The 24,331-nt window shown below is 35.4% G+C and overlaps 5 protein-coding genes across 6 annotated transcripts in view; 4 read left to right on the plus strand and 1 right to left on the minus strand.

Annotated features, from left to right (window-relative positions):
- Nucleotides 1–1,069: 1,069 nt before the first annotated feature.
- Nucleotides 1,070–10,655, minus strand: LOC6640105 (oxysterol-binding protein-related protein 9). Of its 2 annotated transcripts, XM_002063314.4 has the most exons (15): nt 10,210–10,655; nt 8,500–8,628; nt 7,415–7,651; nt 7,274–7,351; nt 5,499–5,778; nt 5,292–5,415; nt 3,358–3,756; nt 3,146–3,297; nt 2,981–3,082; nt 2,744–2,918; nt 2,546–2,681; nt 2,390–2,476; nt 1,730–1,851; nt 1,510–1,615; nt 1,070–1,445 (listed from the first exon to the last, which is right to left on the minus strand). In XM_002063314.4, exons 1-15 carry the CDS (start codon nt 10,381–10,383, stop codon nt 1,359–1,361), a joined length of 2,388 nt encoding a protein of 795 aa, XP_002063350.2. In that variant the 5' UTR covers nt 10,384–10,655; the 3' UTR covers nt 1,070–1,358. The 2 variants fall into 2 exon arrangements, with proteins under 2 accessions (XP_002063350.2, XP_015034258.1); XM_015178772.3 differs by lacking the exons at nt 5,292–5,415; nt 5,499–5,778; nt 7,274–7,351; ... (1 more) ...; nt 8,500–8,628; nt 10,210–10,655 and adding an exon at nt 4,467–4,590.
- LOC26529720 lies at nt 6,216–7,387 on the plus strand. Its single transcript, XM_015178919.3, has one exon. It carries the CDS (start codon nt 6,301–6,303, stop codon nt 7,237–7,239), a length of 939 nt encoding a protein of 312 aa, XP_015034405.1. The 5' UTR covers nt 6,216–6,300; the 3' UTR covers nt 7,240–7,387.
- LOC26529291 (elongation of very long chain fatty acids protein AAEL008004) lies at nt 8,855–10,101 on the plus strand. The gene is made up of 5 exons (XM_015178901.3): nt 8,855–8,975; nt 9,045–9,144; nt 9,233–9,326; nt 9,392–9,638; nt 9,702–10,101. Exons 1-5 carry the CDS (start codon nt 8,954–8,956, stop codon nt 10,022–10,024), a joined length of 786 nt encoding a protein of 261 aa, XP_015034387.1. The 5' UTR covers nt 8,855–8,953; the 3' UTR covers nt 10,025–10,101.
- Nucleotides 10,656–11,156: 501 nt separating the features above from the next.
- Nucleotides 11,157–13,544, plus strand: LOC6639994 (coiled-coil domain-containing protein 93). Its single transcript, XM_002063311.4, has 7 exons — nt 11,157–11,345; nt 11,410–11,618; nt 11,681–11,810; nt 11,865–12,002; nt 12,061–12,581; nt 12,642–12,755; nt 12,814–13,544. The coding sequence occupies exons 1-7, from the start codon at nt 11,262–11,264 to the stop codon at nt 13,394–13,396; spliced, it is 1,779 nt and encodes a 592-aa protein (XP_002063347.1). The 5' UTR covers nt 11,157–11,261; the 3' UTR covers nt 13,397–13,544.
- A 3,319-nt stretch (nt 13,545–16,863) lies between these two features.
- Nucleotides 16,864–24,331, plus strand: part of LOC6639991 (cyclic nucleotide-gated cation channel subunit A) — a 33,381-nt gene continuing 25,913 nt past the window's right edge. Inside the window, exon 1 of the mRNA XM_023174893.2 lies at nt 16,864–17,261. The gene's annotated coding sequence lies outside the window, so the exon portion shown is untranslated. The remainder of the gene's footprint in view (nt 17,262–24,331) is intronic.

Below are 24,331 nucleotides of genomic sequence, written 5' to 3' on the forward strand. Positions count from 1 at the left end.
TGTGTATAGGAATAGAAATTGGTTTAATGGTTAATTTATTTTGTTTTGTTTTGTTTTATACGTAATATGTATATATTTCGTTTTCGTCTAGGAAAAATAATGCTTTACCCTTCTAGGTTTATCCTACAATAAATTTCAAATAGGTTTTCTTTATTAGATTATTCGTTTACTTTTTTGTTTTGTTAATTTTTTTTTTTTTTGTTTTTTTTTTCGTATTGTAGCGTTAACTTTGCGTGAGAGTATTCGGTAGTAGATCGATCACAAAGGAAAAATTCTTTGCATTTGTTGTTTGTTGTTGTTGCTGGTTGTGGGGTGTTGAATTGTTTGTTTGTTAAAATTAAAAGCTAAGTATATATATATATATTTAAATTTCATAAATTGTTTGTTAATTGCAATATTTGTTTTTTTTTGTTTTACTGTATACATAATTCGTTGGAGTTGAAGTTAGCAGCGGGCTGTTAGTAAAGCTTTACTTATCATTTTGACAAAATTTAATATTCATTTTATGTTTTGTTTTGTTTTTCTTTTCTTTTTTCAAAAATGGAATTCGAAACATAATACTAAAAGGTTTTTGTTGTTATTGTTTATTTACTTAATTTATTGCATAAAACAATTGTGCATTAAATGGTGTTGGTTTTTTTTTTATTGAAAACAAGCATTGGTTTTATTCTTTAATAGTTTTTTTTCTTCTTTTTTCTTTTGTTTTCGTATTCGGTATTGTATGTTGTCTATAGCAGAGTCTTCTTAATTTTGTTTTGTTTTGAATTTTAAAAATATATGTATGTATATAGAGTTTCTATGCTTAAATCTCTAACATTTGTCATAAGCTACATATTTTCATTTGATATATCCCATTATGTGTTCATTCTGTTTAGTATAAGTAAAAGGTAATTTGTTATATTTGTTTTTTTTCGTGTGTATGTGTGTTGTTTTCTTTTTTCTTTTTGCATAGGTGTTTGTGTTTGTTTTGCAGTTTACTGCGATTGCCTTTGAAACACTCTAGTTTTAATTGCTAAATGTGTATCTATATGTATAATATATATGTGTGTGTTTGTTTGTTTGTTTTTTATCAAGACTAATTAAAGTGTTTTGCTGATTTTTTGTTTTAAAGTTTTATCTGTGTTGCAGTATCTGCATGGGTTTTTTTTTTGTTCCTATTTACAACTTTTACTTAATGAATCGATTCCTGCTTAGGGTTTCTTTTGCGCACTTGTGGAAATTATACAAAAAATAGTTTTGTTGAGGCCTATTTTCGAATTCTCGCTCTTGATATGAATTATATATATGTATGCATAATGTATAGACATTGGTTTTTGGTGTTTGATGTTGTTGTTGCTGTTGTTGTTACTAATACAGCATTATCTTTTGGCCTCCTTCTCTTGCAAATACATACGTTGGCTCAACGGTTTGGCATAGATCCAATTGTCGCCAACAGGCTTGAAATGCTTTAGGAATAAAATGCAAAAATCAATTAGTCTTTAAGAAGTTATAAGTTGTATAATATTTAACCTTATGTTCCCAAGCCAAATCGTATTCCTTACGAACTTTGGCCTGATCTCTTTGATGTTGTTCCACCACAAATTTGGCATTAGTGGCACGTTCAATGTCATTGAATCTATAATTTTTGAATAAATAAATAATAAATATATTAAATTCAATTTTCTTTTCTTGTTTTGTAGATTTAAATATGTTGAAGTAAGGTTAAGAAATATATATTTTGTTGGTTTACTTGAGTCCCGCTGTCACTTCCTTCCATACACGTCGCGATTCAAATTCATCCTGCTCAACGATTGGTCGAACTTGTTTCTTAAATATGGGTATGCGATTTACATCAACGAATACTTCGGTTTTCTAGAAAATCATACAAATGACACAAAGGCACATATGGTTGAAATTTAACAAATTCGAATGAAAAAGTATGTAATATCGAAGGATTACACATTTAAACAACATCGAATAGAACAACAGAACAGGCATAGCTTATGATTAGGTTGAGTAGTTTAGTTTGGTATTTAGTTAGTTTTTTTTTTTTAATTTTCTAGATAAACAAAGTAAAGACTTTAGGAAATTGGTCCCGAACTATTTAAGAGAAAAGCACAAGTATCGTAAGTGTAAGTAAGTGGGTTGAATGGAGAGGGAATTATGGAGTTGATAAAGGTTGTTTTTTGGGGGTGTTGAGTATTAACTAGCTGCCAACTCGTTGCATTAGTTTTATTTGCAGCATGTGTTAAAATATATGGAAAAGGTAAAGGTTTTACTTTTGTAATAAGATAGGTTCAAAAAAGTTACAAATAACACACAAACACACACAATATTATTGACACAACTACATATATATATTAAAGAAATTTTATCTACATATTGTATAATAATTGAGAGAAAAACTTACATTCTTATCATGCCATTTGGCTTCCATTAGGCCACTCCATTCACCCGAAATTGAAACAAAGGGTTTCTTATCACTAGGCGAATAAATCTGAAAGAATAATAAACAACAAATCACATATCGAATCATGTTGCTTTTTATTTCATGTGAAAAACTCACCTCGCAAGATATCTTATTGCGTTTGCCACCATAAAAAGGCTTAGTTAGAAATTCCACATTTGCATAGTAACCAGTTTGCGGACATTTGATTTCCACAGAACCTCCCAGCTCAATCCAAGGCACCGTGAGTATAGATCTAAGTAAACAGAATTATTCATTACTCTTTTGATATGTTGTAATTTTAAACATTAAACTTGCCTGGCATAACCATTGGGAAAATTTAATATATATTCCTCGCTGCGATCCACCAGAGTGACGACTCCCTCGCCTATATTGTGTACACCAATGGAGAGGCCCAAAAATTTCGATTTGGTCCATACATGGGCGGCAAATGTAATTTTCTTATTATAATGCTCGGCATAGAAGGCGGAAACTGCATGGAAATTATGGTTAATTCAAAATTTAACAAAATTGCCTTTAAAAAATCGTTATTACTTGGCGGATGATGTGACACTTGCTCAGCTAAAAATGTCAATTGATCTCTCCTACACCAGGGCACAGGCCCATCATTAACAGCTTTGGAGTCGGGGTTTTCATCTTGAATTATATATTTAAGCCATTAAGTAAACTCTTTTTAATTGGCTTTAACTTTTCACTTACCAGGTAAGTCCCAATGACATTGGAAAACTTCACCCAATGTGGGATTGTAGGGTTTTTTGGCCACAGCACTTTTGCGTCCAGCATGATATGCGCTCAAATACCAACGGCAAACTTGAACAATACGCTCACGAGGATCCTCGAGCTCTGCAATCCTATAAAATATATCGCTATTAATTAACAAATTCAGCTTTCAACTGACTAGTTAAACTTACTTGAGAAATAAATCTGGATGGGCAAAGTAATCGGCATACATTTCGAGTAGTGAGCGACGCTCCAATATAAATGTAGGCAGCACCACTTTGGTTAAGTCCATGCCAATTTTCACTTGGGACAGCAGATGCGTTATCATAGAACCATGTGCCTCCATGCTAAGATCCATTTCCTCTTCCTCCTCGTACAGGGCATCGTAGTCGATGCCATTATCATAGCTGGAAGTGCGTGAGCTAGTTGAAGCTGCCTTCGAGTCAACTTGTTTATTGGCATCTATTTCGCTTTCATCAATTTCTGGCAATGGTGTGGTAGCAATTGGATCTACTGATGTGCCAGCTCCCAACTCATCTGTTGTTTTTTCATGAGTGGGCGATGTTGTCTCAGCGAATCCTCGTGTAGCGCTAGAGAGAGAGGGGAAGGGAATAAGAAATAGTCGGTATAAATCAAGACTTGTTGATTAAAATTCAGCCTGGTCCCCATCGTTTTGGGCATAATTTATGTACGATGGCATAAATCTTTTGGGGCATGATGTCAGCTTTTGCGTCAGCCTCTTTTCTTAGGCGCTGTTGCTTCATTTACAATTTATAAGTCACAGCGAAACACTTACAGCGACCTAGCGTATGAACAGATGCAGTGGGGTAGGAAAACTTACTCAAGCATAAAGCTCACTTTAATGAGAATCAAATAGAATGACCTTAAACATGTTTAATAAACGCTCGAAGTCTGAATGAATAAATAAATTTTGAATCACTTAACCAAATGGAAAGTTGACAGGGTCTAAGCATAATTGATTGTTATATTATACAAAGTTAAATGATTTGGGTCCGAGGATACAACTTAAAGAGTCATTCCTTACAGGCTTTAATGGTATTGACTAAAATCTTATTGTTTAGGAGCTTAATCTGGAACAATAGGTCTTCGAATCTACTTGAGTTTTCGCTTTGATTGGAATTTAAATCAATAATCCCTTTCAAAAACAATACCAACTACATCTCTGGCCATTCATATGCACACACACACACATACACACTCGGTCACACAAATACACATTCACTTATATCCACGCACATAGCACTTAAGAATCTGTGGAGCAACAAATTTCTGTACTTACCTAAGGCTGACACGACGTACCCACTTTTTGAACATAATTATTCACAATGTAAATGCACCACCTAAATCCCAAGTGAAATGTGGCAATGGCCAGTTTTATTTGTGTTTATTGCCTACTTTTGGGGGGCGCCAAAGCAAGTAAAAACAAGGGGGCAACCAAAAAAAAAACAATAAACCCAAAGAGGAAGCCGCTACTAGTTTATAGTGCCAACAATTCTGCCATAATGCCAAAAACCAAAAACGGACAAGTTTTTGTCTTTCACACACACAAACACACACACACGTACACACACGCTAACAATTACAATGTGAGCCGATGACGAACGAAACTACAACTGACAGGAGCAGGACCAGACCAGACCAGACCAAGCACCAGCAAAACGAGAGCCACGACAAAAACAAAGCCCCCCTCCCCAAAAAAAAAGAAAAACGCCGATGTCAGGCAACGAGGCGAGTCGCGCGCTCTGAACACTGAGAGACAGAAACTTGGCCCGCATCAGCTGACGACGCTAGGGCGAAAAGACATTAATTATTTATAGCCGAAAAAGAACAAAAAACAAAATGGCAAAACAGGCTCCGAAAATGCGTTGCCTTGCATATTGCAGGTGGAAGGTATGCGACAGACAGACCGACAGACGGACGGCCACAAGTACAGACAAAGCGCATGCGCCAAAATGAAAAAAAAGAGGAAAATGCAAATCTAAGAGGAGCAGGAACCGAGGCATGGTCACGGCTATCGGCCGGCATTAGAGAAAGAGACCTGCATCTATCAAACAATTTATAATTTGCTTGTTGTCGATGATGCTGATGGATGCGCCCCACTTACCAACCAATTGGTGAATTGCCCAAGCTGGTAAACGGATCATCATAGGCATCATAAAAGTCCTCTTCACCTTCACTGCTCGAATAAGAGGTCTCAGGTACAACAAGGCCCAATGGCGCTGTGGTGGCTGTAAAATTCAAAACGAAATTAACGATTGATTAAACATTTGCGCCTACTTGACCCTGGGCCAATTGAGGAAATCGTATTTACCATTTTCCGTTGCTGAATCATCTTCGTCATCGATTAGAAGGTCTCCTTTAGTTGCAATTGCCTTTGAAAGTTTGTTGTTGTTGTTGCTGCTGCTGCCACTGCTGCTATTGTCAGCCTTTGTGTCGCCACCAGCTCCCCCACCTCCTCCTGTTAGTGCTGTTGTTGTTGCTGAGCTTCCTGTGGCCATTGTGGGACCATTGTAAATACCATTGATGGGATGTGCCATATTTTTGGCAATTTGTAGACTAACAATCGAGTGTTTGATATGATCCAACATGGCCTGAAAAATTGCACAAAATATAGTTGTTGTTTTGTTGTTGTTTTTACTATTTATTGATTCAAAGTTTTGGCCAAACATGAGAGGCTAGGAATTGGCAGCAGCTGTTGTGTTGCCTGTTGGCCTGGCCATCTGCTGAGCAACCGCACAATTCTCAGGCGGTTTTCTATGCATCTGTATCTGTATCTGTGTCTGTCTGTTTGTGTTTGTTTGCTTGCTTGTTTGGCTTTATTTTTATTTGGGGTGAGAATTGTAACCCTGAACTTGCATTGGAAATCGATGGGGTAGGAGCAAAAGATGAAGGTGAAACATGTGACAAAAACAAAAGGAAAACTATCAAGGATAGAAAGTTGCTTCATGGTCCTAAGAAAAACATGCAAATATATTTGAGTGAAACTTTGTTTAAATTTCATTGACCTCACTTCTTATTGTATTTTAGATACTTGTCAAAATATTTATGAACTTAACATTTATTACAAAATTTGAAATATTTATTGAGATATTATTTATGTACTAGCCCCTCAGATGGATAAATCAGAGGATTTGGAGCTGCTTGACCCCAAAGATTATAGCATAGATGAGATCTCTGCCCAATTTGAGTCCTACAAGAAACGTCGTCTTTTGGAACAATTAGAGGTGACAAATAGATTAAACAATAACTTTGCTTTAAATGGAGAACTAGATGATTTGCGTGCCAGTATAGACAATTTGAGATTGGGTCTACAGAAATTGCAAAATGACCAGCGGCGATTTGAATTAGATGATCTTAATGCCATCACAGAAGTGCCTTTTGCAGCGAGGGAAGAGAGTAAAGAGGAACAAGCGAATAACTTGGAGGATTCACTGGTCATACGATGTGGTTCAAGGCAATGCATCTATGATGGCTGCAATCGTCGTGTCGATAGTCAACTGCTTCTACTTCATTATATAACTGATCACAGTGATGCCAGTGGTGAGCCTATGAATGTAGAAGGTTGCCATGCCATAAGTCCTGGCCAAAGGATTACATTCACATTTCAACCCAAGCATTTGCACATACGTGATAATCGAGTATTGGGTATATTATCCTACAATGGAGGTGGATCAGGAGATGGTGGACAAGAGATTCAGTTACCAATTGTTGTTCTCATCTGCAAAGTAGCTGCCAGTGTCGCTTTGAACAATAAGAGTCTAGTGGAATCTCTCAAAGCTCGTGCTAATATGATGGATCAAGTATACATCATTTGGTTAATTACACCCCAAAATAAGCTCAAGTTAAATGCTTCATTGAGTTTGTGTGGCCGCAATCCGGCCCTGACGATGACTAAAGCAGTCTCTGTGCATTGGCTCAATCATTGTGAGGAATTAAGCCATTATATGCCTGTGGATAAGGAGCATTGGCGTCTGCCATTTAACGAAATGCGACACATTTCAAATAATTTTCGTGATGAATTGAACTTGGCGATCAGCCTAACCGAATCGTAGTAAATTTTCTTTGTTTATATGTGTTATCACTTACACTGTAATTATTTTGTAAAGCCTTGCATTTGGCCTGTTCGTCGTCGTCGCTTAGCTCCGAGATGCGTTTATCCAATGCCTAATTGCAAAAAATAAAGTTTTAGTTATTATATAATCTGATGTTTAAAGTTTATAGACTCACATTGGTCTGGTCTATCATCAGTTGAAGGTAGGCATCCGCTTCGGAAACGCGACGTGCCAGCAACTCCAAATGGTTGGCCCTTTTGCCACCAGCGGCCAAATTCTGCGACTCCTTAGTGTAGCCGCCAGCAATGTAGAAGGCACTCTGACTATCCCATAAACGTGAACGGTTTGCATGGCGTCGTATTGTGTCCTCTAGACGTCGCACCCACTGTTCCCGCTCCTCGCTATGACGTGCCTGTCATGCATCCATATAGATACACACACACACACACACACAGAAAGACACATATGGATGGATGAGTGGTGGGCGTGGGTTTTTGGCAAAAGAACAAAGTTTTATCGTTACACAAAAAAAAAGAAGGAAACAAGAGAAATAAAAAGTGAATCGTAACGAGAGGGGAAAGACGACATACACCAACAAAAGAAAACTCAAGAAGGGTAAGTCTTTGCAAAAAAGAAAATTATATACCCTAATTTTTATTAGACAATCAAAAGTCAAACAGTTTGCTGATTAATAAACATTTTTAAATTAGTTTCATCTGTCTTTCTTTTAATTTTTAATTAAAATCCAATTAATTCCTTTGAATACTTGAAATATTAGGATTATTAAGTACGAACATAGTATTAATTATTGTTACTTAAACAAATGTATATAACATTTCATATTAAACATTTATATAATCTTATTTTGAGCCAAACATAATTGACCTGATTGACTTACATCGGAAGAACAGACGTAAATATAGACACATACATAGGTACAAGTGTATGTAATGTAAGGGTATTCAAAATGAAGAACCACAAAGGTCAAGAATTGAAAGCCAATTTCTATATCTAATAAAGGCGCGGGGGGGAAAGACAACGATTACTAGACTCAAACTTGAAAGTTCAAAAGTTTTACCCTGCTGGCACCTATTCCTAATGCTAGACAGACACACTTGTCTATATATATATATACCTATATATTTATTTATTGTGTATCTGTATAGCTCTTTATATACATGAGACAGGTGCGCATTCGTTACGATTTGTATTGAACATGTGGGGCATGCATGCAAGACACCGGCAAAATGAATGACCTACCTGAAAATGAAAGGTCTTGTGATCCACCGTGATGGTAAAGGTATTATCCTCCTGATCATCGATACCAATTAAAGCATCTTTGAGTCGGACACAGCCACGTCGAACACCCTTCATCATTTTCTCTTTGGACTGTAAAGACAAAAACAAAAACAATAAGTAAATTGGTCAATCGAAATATAAATTTAAATTAGATTTAATGGAATTTTTAGTGTTTAGCAATTCGCCTCTTTAGCGAGCTCTCTCTTTTTGACGTCCGTGATTTGTTTTAAATAAATTAATTCAAAGAATTGCGAATTAAAAGTAAAGTGAATTAACTAGAATGTGTTTAAATGTGTATTAGAAGTTGTCGTCTTCGGAACGTTGCCTTTAAGCTAAATTAGGTGGCAGTGTCTCGCGGAAAAAAAGGATATCATTTAAATCTAACACAGGATATTATCAAATAAAAGGACTCAACATGGATACAACTACAGCTACAAGTGGGCAAAAGAAATATTTGAAAAATTCCATAGAGAATTTCGAGAATTATGTCACTTAATTCTTTCCAGTGAGCCCTTCAATTGAGCATCCGTATCTGATGAACACGCCCTGGTTTATGTTGGGCACATTGGCTCTATATCTATATATTGTCACCGATTTGGGTCCAAAGTATGTTTACGCAATATGAGACCTTTAGATTTTGTTTGACCTTTAATTGGGTATTCAATTGAGCTTGATTTACATAATTAATTTCCAGTTTTATGGAACACCGCAAGCCCTACACGCTAAAGAAGTTGATTATTTGCCACAACATTATCCAAGTGGTGTCCTGTATATATGTGATTTACGAGGTAAGTCTGGCAAATTTATGTTGTAAGATAAATTACTCTTTCAATATTTGATTTGATCCCAACAGATTCTGTTTGTAACCCATGGAAATATATTATATTTCTGGAAATGCAGCGGTCCAATTCATGAACCCGAAATTGTCACACGTCATTTTCGATTGGCTCAGTTTCTATTTTGGCTTAAACTCTCTGAACTCATTGAGACAGTGATCTTTGTGTTGAGGAAGAAACAGAATCAAGTATCCAAGTTGCATGTTTTTCATCATATAGCCACTTTGACATTGATCTATTGTCTTTTACATTATAATGAGAATGGTAAATATTATCTTGGACATTTAAGTCTATGATCTTCTTTGACTTCTTTTATTTACTTTCCAGGCACTGCAGCATTTTATCCCGTATTCCTTAACTCGATGGTGCACATTATTATGTATTCCTATTATCTGGTGGCAGCTGTGGCCGATAAGAAAGTGATTCGTGCTCTGACGCCTGTCAAGAAATCCATTACGGTTATCCAAATGGTTCAGTTTTTCTTTATTTTACTCCAAGCGGTCATCCAATCGATTCGTTGCGGGGTACCCAAAGTTGTATTCACATATTTTGTTATTGTAGTTGGCCTCATGTTTTATGGTTTCTATGATTTCTATAATAATTCCTATAAGAAATCGCAGCGGCGCAAGAGTTTAACTTCTGAGAAGTGAGAGAATTCTTGAATAATAATCATAATCAAATATGGAAACAACGCATAAACAAAAGATATCTAAGAACAAAAATTAAACACTTTTTTGTTGGCTGGTTTCGTTTGGGTTCGTTGGCTGGCTTTGATTCGAAGAAATGCTGATAAGATAAGGCTTGTGAGACTGGGCTATCAACCGTATGCACTCACCGTATAGTAGGAAAGGAGGCCAGCATTTTCGTCCAGTACAAAGAAACGATACTGCCATCCTTTCATCACATTTGTCCATTTGCTTAGGGTGCCTTCGAGGGTCCCAGCGCCGGAGCTGACACTGCCACTGCCAACACTGCTGGGAGCTGGTCCGCTTCCCGAGCTAGAGGCCATTATTATCTCCACTCGCAACTCGCACCCTTCTCCACCTTCGCCAGTTCAGCGCCGATCCCAAATGGATCTGATTGGAAATTGTAATAATAATTGCACTTGGGCCGGGCCGTCACGGTGATGACGCAATATTTTCCCCACTCTGTAATGGAATCACACTTTTGATGGGTCTCCACCACTCAGCCTCGTTTGCTTGAGTTTATGCAAAATCAAATATAGTTCTTAGTTTCGGTATTTACTGGTGGTAAGAAGAGATTTTGCAAACAACAAAAGCAACAACAAAAGAATAATCAACAGCTCATTTTGAGCTTGAGGTTCGCGACTCACGAGTCCGTTGAGAATGCTCATCTTGAACCAACAATTCTTAGCTACTTTTTAGCCTTTAAAAGGCTAGCATTAAACTTGCCCGCGCTTATTTAATTTTATTTTTATGTCAAATTTCTTTTAGAGGATTTGGACTTATTTATGGAAATAAATGTGTGATTAAAGCGCCATAAACCTTATGAAATCTTTTTATGATGCAAATAAAGTATGAGCTAAAAAGTCTTGAAATATCTTGAAGTGTTTTGTGGTCAATTCCTTTTATTTTATATAATTCAGACCATTCTAGGAAAGACTTTTTACGTCAAACGCATTCTTCTTTTTAAAAGGGATTAGATTTTGCAACAAATTGGTTTTCTGATTTTCTTTGATTTCATTCAATTTTAAACTGTGTACCCCCTATTTTTTGAGTTTATTATCTGTTATCGATAAAACAAGACACGCTGCTCAACACTATCAATTCAACACTATTAATTATGCTTGCAGCATTTGCTTTAAATATTAAGCAAAATAGTTGAAAAGCCAATAAAATTAGTATGTAATTTGTTGTTTTTGCTTTCATGGCAAACCGTGATGTATTCTCCAAGATCCTGCCAAATGTCAAATTGGCCACACGCTACGATGCCGAAGGACGCGAAATTCAGGTAGAGTTTCTATGTTGTTTTCGTATTTTGTTTTGCTCATTTTTTTTTAATTGATCTTTTGCAGGTGGAGCGACGCGAGGATTCGGATGCCGATGCTAAGGAGCAAGACACTTTTGATATCCTGGTAAATGCCGGCTACTACAGGGCACGAATCAAAGGTCTCTCGGCATTCGATAAAGTTGTGGGCGGAATGACATGGTGCATCGAATGCTGCGACTATGACGTGGATGTGGATTTGCTCTTCCATGAAAGTCTCTCAATTGGACAGAAAATGTAAAAAGCCAAGTGAATCAAAAAAAGGCTTCATCTTTATTATATCCTATTGTTTTTTTTAGATCTTTGGTAGAGAAAATTGTTTCAGTGCTGATTGCCATGAAGTGTCCACATAGTTTGGAGCCGCATCAAGTGCAGGGATTGGAGTTTCTTGCCATTCATCCGGTTATACAATGGCTTGTTAAGACGTCGGTAGGTCTCAGGCTAATTTGACAAAACATTCGCTGAGCTATGTTTTTCTTTTAGGTGGAGAATCGTGCCGAACGTGGCCAGAGGTTGAAGAGATTCGCCATAGGTCAATTCCATAATCATTACCAGTATAAGAGTGACAAAGATAACCTCAATAAAATACGGCTGGCCTCTAAGAATATCAAATACATTCAGGTAAAGCCAATGATATAAAATCACAAGTTTGAGATTGGTAAAAGATTTCTTTCTGTAGGATCTCTACATCCCTAAAAGACAATACGAGCGCCAGGACACTTCAGGCGCCGCAGCTGACGATGATATTTTAAAAGTGCGTCTCACTCTGATGGAGTATGGCGAGATTCCTCCTACATTTAAGTCGAATAAAGAACGGAAAGCAACTTCGGCACCCTCTGAAGATGATCTAATGCAACATCTTCGCTCGTTGTCATTGACCAATGAAAACTTTTCTGCCACACAGAAGCGCATTGATTTAGATCCCGCCATGCGGAGTGCTTTGCAGGAACATTATGCTGAATTCAAGCTGGAAATGGAAACAGATACCCAAGAGCTCAAAACCCAGAATCAACAGAAACGCTTAGAAGCAGCAAAAATAGCTCTAGAAAGTAAAATAAAACGTTATGAGAAAGATAACGAGCAATTGGAGAAATCGCTTAAAGATCAAAGCGAACTGACCACTCAAAAGGAAAAGGAACTAAAGGTTTTAAACGATCAGTTGGAGGCTTGCATGAATACAGAGGAAAAGGCAGATAAGAGGTGAGTCATAGAAAGAGATAAATTACAAGGTTTAATGAGTTTTCGTCACCCTCTTTGAAGCCTGTTGGCAAAGGTGAAGAGTCTGCTGGGAAAGCATGACGAGCTAAAGAAATCTGAGGCAGAATTCAAGGAGAATTGCCGTCAGGATTTAGCTAAACTACAACAGCAAATCGAGTAAGTCCATAAAATTCTTTCGAGAACTTGAGATAAAATATAATTTTGTAATTTGCAGAGATTTGGAAGCTTTTAATGCACAAGATGCCGAAACTCAAGCACTTGCCTTAGAAGCAGAGGAGCAACGTTTAAAGGACTTACGTTTAAAACTAGCCAAGAGAAATCGTGGCATAGTGGCCATTGAGCGTAAATTGGATGCAATACCCGATCGCACAGAATTGGCTCAATATCAGCGACGATTCCATGAACTGTACAACGAGATGAGTGCCAAACATTTGGAAACAAAGCAATATTATACATTATACAATACCCTTAATGACAAGAAAAGATATTTGGAGAAAGAGCTCTCGCTGCTCAATTCAATATGTGAGGCCTACAACGAGGGAATGATGAGTCCCCACGGGCGTGAAGACTTCATACGGCAATTCGAGACGATTGTTGATGGAGTGAAAAGTGCCCAGGATAAGGTGCGTCACAAATACAATGAGGAGCGTATGCGACGCGATGAACTCAACGAAGAGTTGCAATCGCTGCTCGAACTGCAACGTCAATATGCCACAGCAGTGAAACAATTGACACGCGAATGTCAGAGATGTGAGCAGCTGCAGCAACATCTCAAGTCAATTACGAAAAGGACATAGTCTTTAGTCGCCTAGGGCAAAAAACACTCTGTACTTTAGTTTTTTAATGTTCATTTGTACGTTTGCTTGTTCGTTACTTAGTAGTAATATGGCTTATCATTAAATTATTTGCCATGGCCAAATGCTTTGGCTGTCAATATCAAGTATACGTCCCAGTGTCAAGCAATTTATCATGCTTTAACTTTAACCTTTTCGCATAACAAACATTTCGACCCTCGCTCGCTTTGCCATTCGCTTCATATTTCATATATTGACATTCTTTTCCATGATTTCTCATATGCAAGTATTTATGGTTTGTTTTTTGGGTCAACTGCATCAGCATTGAAGCACAGGACTGCTGATAGTCCTTTTATATATATGTAGATATACCATAAAGCATCTGGGCAATGGAATTTGCATATATTTGCACTTCCCCGCCCCATCATGTTTTATTCTTGCAGCAATTGTAGATGCCATCTCTAATTGATATTCAGACCGCTTAGTCAAGCTGTGGATGGGATGCAATCAGAGTCACTTCATTTTGCGTGCCGTTGCCTCACCTGGTTGGTGTTAATTAATGTCCTTGCACCTTAACATTGAATTCCAACTGAGCCAATTGCAATTACATTTCATTTTCTATTTCATTGCTGCAATCAATTTCATTCAACAGGTGACATTGAGATGGTTGACTTCATTTTCAAATAGCCGCGCAGAAAATGCCGGAACTTTTGCTCTATGGCCACTTGTTAAACCGCCTTCACCCAGTTTCAATGTCAAATTCTTGTTGTTTTTGCTCTAGTTGAACATTTGACAAATATATTTTAAATGACAACCTTGAATTAAGGCACCAAGAGAGTGCGGGCTATGCATATCTGTTCAGGAACGGTTGCAGGTCTATAGGATGAGTAAATATTTTTAAATTATATATAAGTTCAATTAGTTCAAAATGATGAGGAATAGCCTTTTAAAGAGTAGAGAGAAGTGAATATTTGGAGAGTAAATAATACAATATTGTTCTATTCTACCAACTTTATGTAGAGGATTATTATTTAAACCATTTTATAGTGTTTATATTGCGTTCTATAGTAAACAATTTCTCTGGGCGGCATTTTGACCTAATTTTACATGATATCTACCATTTGTAGTTGGCCAAAATCCTGGCTTAACACAATTAAAAGCCTTAAATTACAAAACAACTTTGTTGTTGATGAAATATTAAGTACAGAGAAATGAAAATTATGCGAAAAGTTGATAAATCATTGTAAACATTTGTAGACAATGAAATCGCAAACATTGTTAACCAATTCTTTTACGTTAGAATTTCTTTGAGTCCTTCTAGTAGTCCACGCTTGGTATTCACATTTTTTCCCTCATTTATAGATGGCCAAAATCCTGCCTTAACATATTTTCATGTAGACTGATCCAAGGGATAGCCTTTAATTACATCACAGTCATCATGTCCTCGTTTGATTCCCCTTCAATTTACATGCATATTTTGCTATGTTTTTCTATCAGGTTGATGATAGTTTTCCATGTTTTGTTATCTACTAATTCCGCCCCTGTTAATGTTTCACTATGTCTGATAATGAGGATGATGAGGAGTTGCCCATTACATAAAATTTCCATCTTTTTTTTTTTTCGCCTCGCCAACCCCACACCCCCTTTGCATTGTTGTTGTTGTTGTTAAAGGGCCTTATCACAGAGTCAACACCATGGTGGAGCTAAATACAAACACATCCACATGAACCCAGTCAGACAGGCATTCAATTCACACTTGTTTAGGACTGCTGCGGGTCTGATGTGGAGTCATTGAGTTCCATGACTTTGTTCAGGGTAAAAACGAAAGTTGAGGTTGGCGAGAGGGATGTGGAGGCTCATTTCCCGCGTTTCCTCATTTATATTTGCTTTGGCATTTCAACCCAGTCAAGCACACACTCACACACTTATGTAGGGAGGGGTTGAGTGAGTAAAAAGCTTACAAAGGAGACCCCCCAAAAGAGAAGGACATGGAGGACATAAGCCAAGACAAAAGTCAATCAACATATTTGCTCGATTGGCGGGGAGCATGCCAAGCGGATAATCGATTCGAAATATGTTTGAATAACAAATTACTGTAAAGAAATTGTAAGGATCGAACTCATTGTAACTCCCATTTACCCATCATTCGATATATATCTACATATGTAGAGAAAGAGCCAAGTGAAATTAAATTTATGCAGCTGTCGCTTGTAGCACACAGATTGAAATGAAATGTGAAATGAAATGTCTTTACGAAAAAATCACGTACATATGTATTGAAGACATGGAGTGGAAAGAAGACTGTGTTTAACCACTTGTTGGTCTTTTGAACTTTTATGCTCTGAACTATTGAACTTTGCAGCAGAACAAACAATGAACTTAACCACTCTGTGGAAACGACGAGAAGCAGAAGCAGGATTATAGTTGTCTTTGTTATGGGCGGTTAGCTTAGAGGGGGAGGACACAGGACAGGCCTCAAATAAAACCAATCATCATGGTCAAAATGCTGGTATTGCTATGTTGGAAGCTCATTTACCTTTTTGCATTGGTTAAAGTTCACTTCGAATATCTCATTATAGACGGTATCTCACCATATGCCATAGACAAGTTTTAAATCACATCAAAACTATGTATGCGGGATGAAGAAGATCAGAAAGGGGCACGAACAACCTTTGACATATGCATTAATCAACTTCATCGAAAGTCTTTTCCAACTCTGTCCTCGCTCTCTTTCTCTCTTTTGCATCCTCTCTTTAGTAATTTGTCAATATGTCACATAGATTTTTCGTTTAGGGGTCTTTGACTTGTTAGTTTCGAATTGAAACCTTGAAAAACATTAATTTAATTAATTTATGTTATGCTAAGAATTGAATGAGCCTGGCAACAGACACACAAAAAAAATTCCCCAACTAGGCAGATGGTGACAACTCTACAGTGGGTCCTGCCAGCATCCAAGTAACTGTATTCAACAGGTCAGCTTCCCGTTTCTTGTACTTTGTTGTTGTTGTTCGTTTTTCTTTTCTGCGAGCTTTTTGCGCCAAAAGCGAAAGCTTTTAATGCCAAAACAAGAAAAGGCATGAATGAAACGCTTCGGAGGGTTGTCACACTACCCTAAACCTATCACTCGTTCTCGTTCGACCTACACCCCCACATTAAAACGAACCAGAAGACGATTTCTCTGTCTCTGTGTGCGTGTGTGTGTGTGTGTGTGTGTCTGGTTCGTGGCTGATGCTTCAGCTGGGAACTGATGGGAACTGTTCTCTCATTACGCCGCCAAGCAGCCAAGCGAACGGTTAACACACACTGAAAGAGCGGCTCACAGAGAGATCCTTTTTATTCGTAAAGTAACGACTTTTTTCGAAATTATCATCATTATCACGAAGAAGAAGAAGAAGAAGTAGAAGAAGCAGCAGCAAAAGAAGTGTTACATTTGAATTTTTATTCAATAAAAGTGCAAACAAAACAACAAAATTATATATTACAACAAAAAGGGCAAAAGAAAAGCGCAAATTTTAGCCAACAAATGTTAATGCAAAGTGCGTGAGTGTGTGTGTCCCTGTGTCTATGTGTGCTGAAGTGTGTGAAAATATGCAAAGAAAAAAAAAATATTATTCAAATTTCCTGTAGGAAATTCCTAAACGCATTTTTTAAAATATAGCAAGCTAAAAAAAAGAAAAGAAACACAACAACAACAACATCCAGCCAAGCAACTTGCTCATTTTGTAGGAGCAGGCAACCATCTCTCTCTCTCTCTCTCTCTGTCCCTCTCTAATAGGATTACGTCGCGTCGTCATCTTGTTGTCATCGAGTTCTTCAAGTGGGCAGTTTAAACCGGATTAACACTTTCAAAGTTTGGGGGTAAAAACTGGTAAGAACTCGTACATAGAATAGATCAGCAACAGGCAATCATTTTCATATATTTTCTATCTATTTATCTATGTGAACACCAGGCGTATGGGTAATATTTTGTTTGTTATTTATTTTTTTTGCTTTATTTTTATTAATATCAACTTTGGTCTTATATTAATTGGCATCCGCTATCAGTTGGCCATACTTGTTGTTGGTAAAGGGGGTGATGGTTGGCCGATTGTCGGGGTTAGGGTAAGGTGCGGTAGGGGGTTGTATTTAGATGGCAGCAGTTAACTCCATAAATATCACATTTTATTAAACAAAGCCCCGAATCCATTTGCGTTATTGCGTTTACGTGCACGAATGTTAATTGAAGGCACCTCAGCTCACCTCACCTCGTCTGGGATCATCAGCCAGTTCAGTTGAGTTCCGTCCCGTCCCGTTCCGGCCGGGGCCAGGTTAGAACACCTTACCATTTCAGCTATATTCAGTTTCAGGCTCCAGCCAGCCAAATAGATTAGATAAGTCGATGTGTCGATGCGTCGATGCTATGATGTGGTTCTTGTTTGTCGTTTGGCTGGTGGTTTTCGGTTCTATTTGGTCCTCAACAACAAAGGACACTGCAGACTGAAGTAAAATTTCTAAGGGTATTGGAAGAAGGATGGACTGGGAAGGATGATTGCGAATGAGTCAAGTGTTTGCGTATTGCTAATGGCCATAAGTATGAGGGCAGAGTCACAGTCAGGTGTTTGTGTGTGTGTGTGTGCGTGTCTATGTGTGTGTGATTGGTAAATGAATATTCATAATGAGTAGAGAGACGCCAGTAATACGTTTCTTGTTGTTGTTAAAGCATAAAAAGTAAATTACGCACAAAATAATTGACATTAGCATATTTCACTGCATCCGGATAAAGATGGAGGCGGCAAAAAAGAAAATGTTGAAAAAGAAAATGTTTGAAATGAAAATTGCATAAATTGGTCTATCAGCTTATTCCTAGATGAATGCTATATACAAAAGCTTTTTCAATTTCATATACATATTCCCTTCTTTTAGTCCCATTCATTTATTTTTTTTTTTATGGAATTCGATTCTTTGAAATTGACTTTTGTCCTTATTTTCTTTTTTTTTTATTGATACAAAGAGAGAGCCTTGTAAGGTGTGTGTGTTAAACAAATTTCAATTCCATCAATACTAAATAAGTAAATCAAATTGTTTAATTGTTCAACGAACTTTAAAATTAATATTGTGAGTACAGAAAATTTGCTCAATTTGCAGTAAAATTTCCACCTTAATTATGTGTTAGTTTTTGGAAACTTTTTGGCTACTGAAAAAGATATTTAGTTGTAATATTTTTAGTTTTATTCTAGTAAGAAAAGCAGTTACTCATTTTATTTGAATTTGTTTTATATTTTTTGAAAAAAGACCAAATTATATCAAGTCAGATCAGAAAACTCTCCTTAAATCTTTGCGATTGCAATAAACATTATAAAAAATACGATAGCAACACAAAAACTTGACATATGGAAATTCATTTATTACCTTTTTATTTATGCATATTAATAATTTAATTTACTATAATTTATTACGAAAAATGTTTAAGTTACAACAATTAAACTGCTTTGAAGATTTTACTAAGTATATGGACTTCTCGTAGGATTTTAAATAGAAAACTAATGCAAACAAAAAGAGCACTACTACCCACCCATCATTTGGAAGATTGTTTTACCAGGAATCATCTTAATGAGTCTATTTAAAGCTCTCTACTGATTAAGACGTCATTATTGACATGCTTCAGTTAAAGAAGACAAGAAAAACACTTTTCCATATACTCAAAGTCTGATTTATGTAAGGACAAAATCAAAAAGAAAGGCTTTCGCTCTGTATGATTAAAAATTCGTCTGTAAAAAGAGTCGAACCTAATTGAAATGTCAAAACAAATCCAACTCATTAAAAGGAGCTTTAACTAGGGTACCAAATTTCCAGACAAAAAATTCATTTATGATCACGGAACGATTTTATTAGAAAGAGGAAACCAAAAGAACTCGTATATGTTTAAAAACTTTATAAACTGTTGGGTGGGTTCTTAGTTAAATTAAGTTTTCCAGCAAGACAAATATTTACACAAACTAAAACGAAATTGAGTTCATTTTAGACAAAACTTTGTTACTTGTAGTGCGAAATAACTTTCGAAAAGTTTTACAACAAATACAATGTGAAGTTTTTATAGTACTTCCAATATTATTACTGAATTATCATTGAATAAGCTATATTTTTGTAAATCATTTACTTCAATTGCTTTGAGAATGAAAGTGATAAACTTAATTAAGGATGTGTTTAACCATTTTTGTGCAGTAGTGTATTAAAACAGAAAAATTAACCCATTTTTCAACTCTAAACTTAACATTTTTAACTCAAAATGGTATGGATTTTTTATAAATTAAAATTAAAGTATCTAGGGTAAACTTTGTTATTAAATATTAATGCACAAAAAAAGGATTTTCTCATGGTCAGGTCATAGAATATATGGGAATTGTTTAAAACAAAACCAGTTTTAGTCAGTCATAGCCAATCTGAACCAGTAAGCTCAAATTTGAACCAGTTAGTCTCGACTCTGCTTTCATCATTACAGCAAGCAAAATGTAATTTAGTATAAATACTAATTAACGGGTACTAAACTAAGTGTGTGCCATTCAGGTTAACGTTATCGTTTACGTTTATATATTTTTATTCACAATTTGAAAAAAAAATTCAAGAATAATTTGCAATTGAATAAGATTTTGAATTGGTAACAGACATAACTCTCTTTTCAAGATTAGACTTTTAGATTAAATGTATTTAAATTTCTTATACTAATGTTTCCCAGTCTCAAATATATTAACTGCTCTGTTCTCTGCTTCCACATAGAATTGTCTTGTCTCTAATATAATATCAAAATCATAAATATGAAGATTTTTTATAGAATATTTGGGAGCTCTTCGAAGCTAAAGAATTAAATACACACAAAGAATTAAAGAGCTAATTATAATGTTAGTTTCTGTTAAGAAAGGAAAGTTATACAGCTGACATGTTTTTTCATCTACATGCCTTATGTTTTGCCTTTTACCTAAAGAAATCATAATCCAGAGACAAGTGAAACGAGTGTAAACGATTCCTTGGGGGCATAAAACACACATCCAGTCATCCATCCATCTATCCATTCAGCCATCCATCGAAATGAATGCCAATGCCACTTAATCATTACAAATGAGCCACAACATATACACACACACACACACATACACAGGCACACACATATACACAAGCATGGCCATATCCTGGACTCGAATCCCATTCCTTCGCTCCTTCTGTGTCTCGCAGTGGGAAGCATTTATAGCTCGTTAGGAGCGGAGTCAAAGCAAAGGCAAAAGAATCAGTCCGGAACAGGCGTTAATTGCTTCTATTTTAAGGCCTAGAGGCTATAAGAAAAATTCTTATCCACTTTTCTCTTGTCAAAAATCTTCTTTTGCAAAATTCATGCCAAACAAAAAAAAAAAAAATAATAAAATTTGGCAAACATTTTCTTACTGTTTGTTTAAAATTTCAATTCTCATTTTTTTGCCAAAAAAAAATTCCTCGTTTTTTTCTTTTTTGGCATATTTTATCAAAGTTAAAAAATGGAAAAAAATAAAAATGAAGCTTATCTTTCAACGAAAAATGCTTGCAAATGAAGTTGATAAATGGATTTTCTTTGATTTTATATAGGAAAAGTGAACTAGAGTTGTGCAAAGAGAAGACTAAGAGGCTGCGGGGAAAGTGAAGTGGGAGGAAAATCAATCGATTGCCTCTTGCTCTTTCTTTATATTTGAATCTACTTTAGACAAGCAGCAATGTTGTCTAGTGGCGGTCAAAGACTTTTTACTACTTATTTGCTCTCTCTCTCTCTGTCTCCGTCTCCGTCTCTGTCTCAGCCAATCCTCCTCATCCATTTCCATCCATCCGGACTGACTCATATCGTATGTAGTATCTATCTGCAGCCAAAAACCGAAATTGCACTTAAAATTGAATGCCACAAGGAGAGCGTGCAACCAACCAACCAATCCTCTATATAATCTATGACATAAAATCACGCGACACTAAACCCTAGGACAAAGGAAAAAAAAAATTGAACAAAGAATTGAAGCTGCAACGTTTTCCATTTCACTTTTTTTTCACCCCTCCCGTGTCTGTCTGTTGTTGTTTCTCTTTATTTTTTTTTTATGTTGTTTTGTGTACTGTTTTTTTTTCTTCTTTATTTTTTTGCTTTCTTTTTTTTTGTGTGGCATCAACTCGAGTGGAAATTACATAAAGAAAATGTTGGCATTAGTGCTTAATTTTTGCGCACGTTTTGATTATCTGCCATTTGCATTTGCATTTTGGATTCCCTGTTGCAGCCACGAAAAAAAACACGACAAAAAAATGAAAGAAAATAAAATAAAATGGAATAAAGAGAGAGAGAGACAGAGATAGAGATGGAGACTAAAAAGGTCACCACTTGCTACTCCATTCAGGGCGTGACTCACATTTTATCGGAGAGATTTCTATGCGAAATATTTATTTATCATTTGCGGCTCATTAGTTCATGTGTCCTGTGCGAGTTGGGACAGGAATATTAAATGGTATTATTTATAACAGATCTATTATGGCCATTGAACCATTTGCCAAGAAGGATTTACAAACGTCTATTGATTGGCCAAAAAGAGACAGAGAGAGAGAGAGGGAGGGCGAAAAAAATACACAATTTCAAGCATTAAACTCAAGTTTTTAGTGGCTCGTTTTAAACTTTGATTTTATAGTCAAATGACAACAATCGCAAAACAGCCACCGTGGTATGAAATATCCCATAAATTTAACTAAAAAATCTTGTCTTCATTTAATTAGTTTAGAGTTGCTTAAAGCAAACATCTTTGTTTGATATGGCTTAAACAGACTCAAGTTTCTTAGATGTATTTAAAGTTGCTGCAAACTCGAGAAAAGAGAATAAAGAAAAACTTTTAATACATTTTTTCTATTACCAGATTGGTCTAATTTGAATTTGATATACTATTTTCTTAATGCCATTTTATCTACCCTCGTTTATATTGTTAATAACATAAGGAAAAGCCTTAAGAAATAAAATGGAATTAACAGGTGAAACTTAACTTCAAATAATATAAGTTCAGAGAATATTGTCTTTGATTTTTGATTTGAGTAGAATTGAAGTAAATTACTTTGAAGTCGAAGTAAGTTGAGAATGGTAAAAGGAATTAGACCAGATGAATAATATAAACAAAGGGGGGTCAAATTAGTCAATGCTAGAATCTATTTTCTTATTCCTTTTTATTATTTCAGTCAATTGATTTAATAATACCAAATATTTCCAAAATTTTGTGAGCTTGCTGCGATTTGTCAGATATCTGTAAAAGTTCTTCATAGAACATGCAAGTCATTAACATATACATATACATAAATAGTATTATCTTAATAAATATGTACCTATATATGAACTTTCGTCGCATATTAATAGATTTACTTAAACAAACAAAATAAACCACAGTTTATACATGTGAAAATTAACATTATAAACCCTCTAAGCATATAATTTAACAAAAAATAAAAGTAATAGTTTTTTTTTGAGACTTTTTAGCCTAAAATATATAAAAAAATATATATAATAAAAAAATAAAATATATAATTTTCCAAATGATTTTAAAAATGGTCTGAATTAATGATTTTATTAAGTATCGAAATGTGCATTGAGACACTCTTGAGTCTTAGAGGATTAAATTAAGTTTAAATAAGAAAAGATTAATAAATTAAATTAATTAAAATAAATTAATATTTATTGATTATAATCAATAACTTTCCCAACATTCCTTAAATATGCTTAAATTCGTTTTAACCTTAATTTATTTAGAGTTTAAAGAGTTTCCTCATTGAAGTTGGTCCTTGTTGCCATTATAACTTTCTTGGGCTTTTTCAGTGTGGTTTTACATTGAATTATGATAAGCTTGTTTGTTTCAAAACACAAACTTTGTCAGCCGATAATTTAAATTTGTTTATCATTCAACAAAATTGTTGTGGTTAGCTAAAGTAAAAAACAAATTTATAGTTACACAATTGAAAAGGTTAATTTAATTGAAGGACACACTGAAGTTTTTCGAAATCATATATAGGGATTTAAGTTAACTAATTAACTTAACCTAAACATAACTTGTTTGCCAATCGATTAAAATCTGTTAATATCATTGCCTTATGGCAATGATTATTATTAACATCTATTACTATATATTTATATATTTTTTTCTACCAAATTAATCCACTTTTAAATGCACTTAGGGCATCAATTCATCACTTATTGTTAGTTAATATGGTTGTTAATTAAATTTTTATTAATTTAAGCCTAATTTCTCTCTAAATTCCTACTGTTTTCATGAACGCTTAAGTTCAGAAACTCAAAGCTTATGAATAAGTTCTTAAGAAATTTAAAAACAAATGACAATTTAATACTTTCAATACCGACATAATTCTTTATTGAATAAAGATATTTACTTTATAAATTGTCTTTGGTAGAAAATTTATGTTAAAAAATTCAATGATAACAAATTTAGTTACTAGCTTAAAAAATTACAATTTATTAACTTACAACAAGTAGACATTATTGGACCTACTAATACTCGAACTAACAAATTGAATAAACTTAAACTTAAGGCGTGCTTATGGCTTAAAAGAAATATACCTAAATTGGTTGTCAAAATTTCTTCAAGAATTCAATTTGGAATTCCTGATATTATTAGAATACTTATCACAAACAAATAAAAACATCTTCTCGATAATAATTTTAAAACCTTTCTTGATGAAACAATGAATTTTCCTTACATTTTCGAATATCGTTGCCCATGGTAAAAGCCACTGAATAAATATCTTTTACTTTGAACATTTTCCGTTGCATACCTTGAGGCGTTGTTTAAACTTGCGGCTGGCCACGAAAATGTTTTGTAAGCTGCGGCAGTTTAACATTTAATTGCTTAATTACGACTGCATTATACGGCGGGCACAGCAGAGCAGCAGCTACCCACCTAACCACCTTCCCGC

Source organism: Drosophila willistoni (genome assembly GCF_018902025.1).
Source record: "Drosophila willistoni isolate 14030-0811.24 chromosome 2L unlocalized genomic scaffold, UCI_dwil_1.1 Seg196, whole genome shotgun sequence".
NCBI lineage: Eukaryota > Metazoa > Arthropoda > Insecta > Diptera > Drosophilidae > Drosophila > Drosophila willistoni.

Coding starts and splice junctions, on each gene's coding strand:
- LOC6639994 (XM_002063311.4), top strand. CDS start 11,262: ATGGCAAACCGTGATGTATTCTCCAAGATCCTGCCAAATGTCAAATTG. Junction 11,346..11,409: donor CCGAAGGACGCGAAATTCAG/GTAGAGTTTCTA, acceptor GATCTTTTGCAG/GTGGAGCGACGCGAGGATTC. Junction 11,619..11,680: donor CTCTCAATTGGACAGAAAAT/GTAAAAAGCCAA, acceptor TGTTTTTTTTAG/ATCTTTGGTAGAGAAAATTG.
- LOC26529720 (XM_015178919.3), top strand. CDS start 6,301: ATGGATAAATCAGAGGATTTGGAGCTGCTTGACCCCAAAGATTATAGC.
- LOC6640105 (XM_002063314.4), bottom strand. CDS start 10,383: ATGGCCTCTAGCTCGGGAAGCGGACCAGCTCCCAGCAGTGTTGGCAGT. Junction 3,757..5,291: donor GGCAATTCACCAATTGGTTG/GTAAGTGGGGCG, acceptor CTCTCTCTCTAG/CGCTACACGAGGATTCGCTG. Junction 2,682..2,743: donor TTTCCCAATGGTTATGCCAG/GCAAGTTTAATG, acceptor CTGTTTACTTAG/ATCTATACTCACGGTGCCTT.
- LOC26529291 (XM_015178901.3), top strand. CDS start 8,954: ATGGATACAACTACAGCTACAA. Junction 9,145..9,232: donor GTCACCGATTTGGGTCCAAA/GTATGTTTACGC, acceptor ATTAATTTCCAG/TTTTATGGAACACCGCAAGC. Junction 9,327..9,391: donor GTATATATGTGATTTACGAG/GTAAGTCTGGCA, acceptor TGATCCCAACAG/ATTCTGTTTGTAACCCATGG.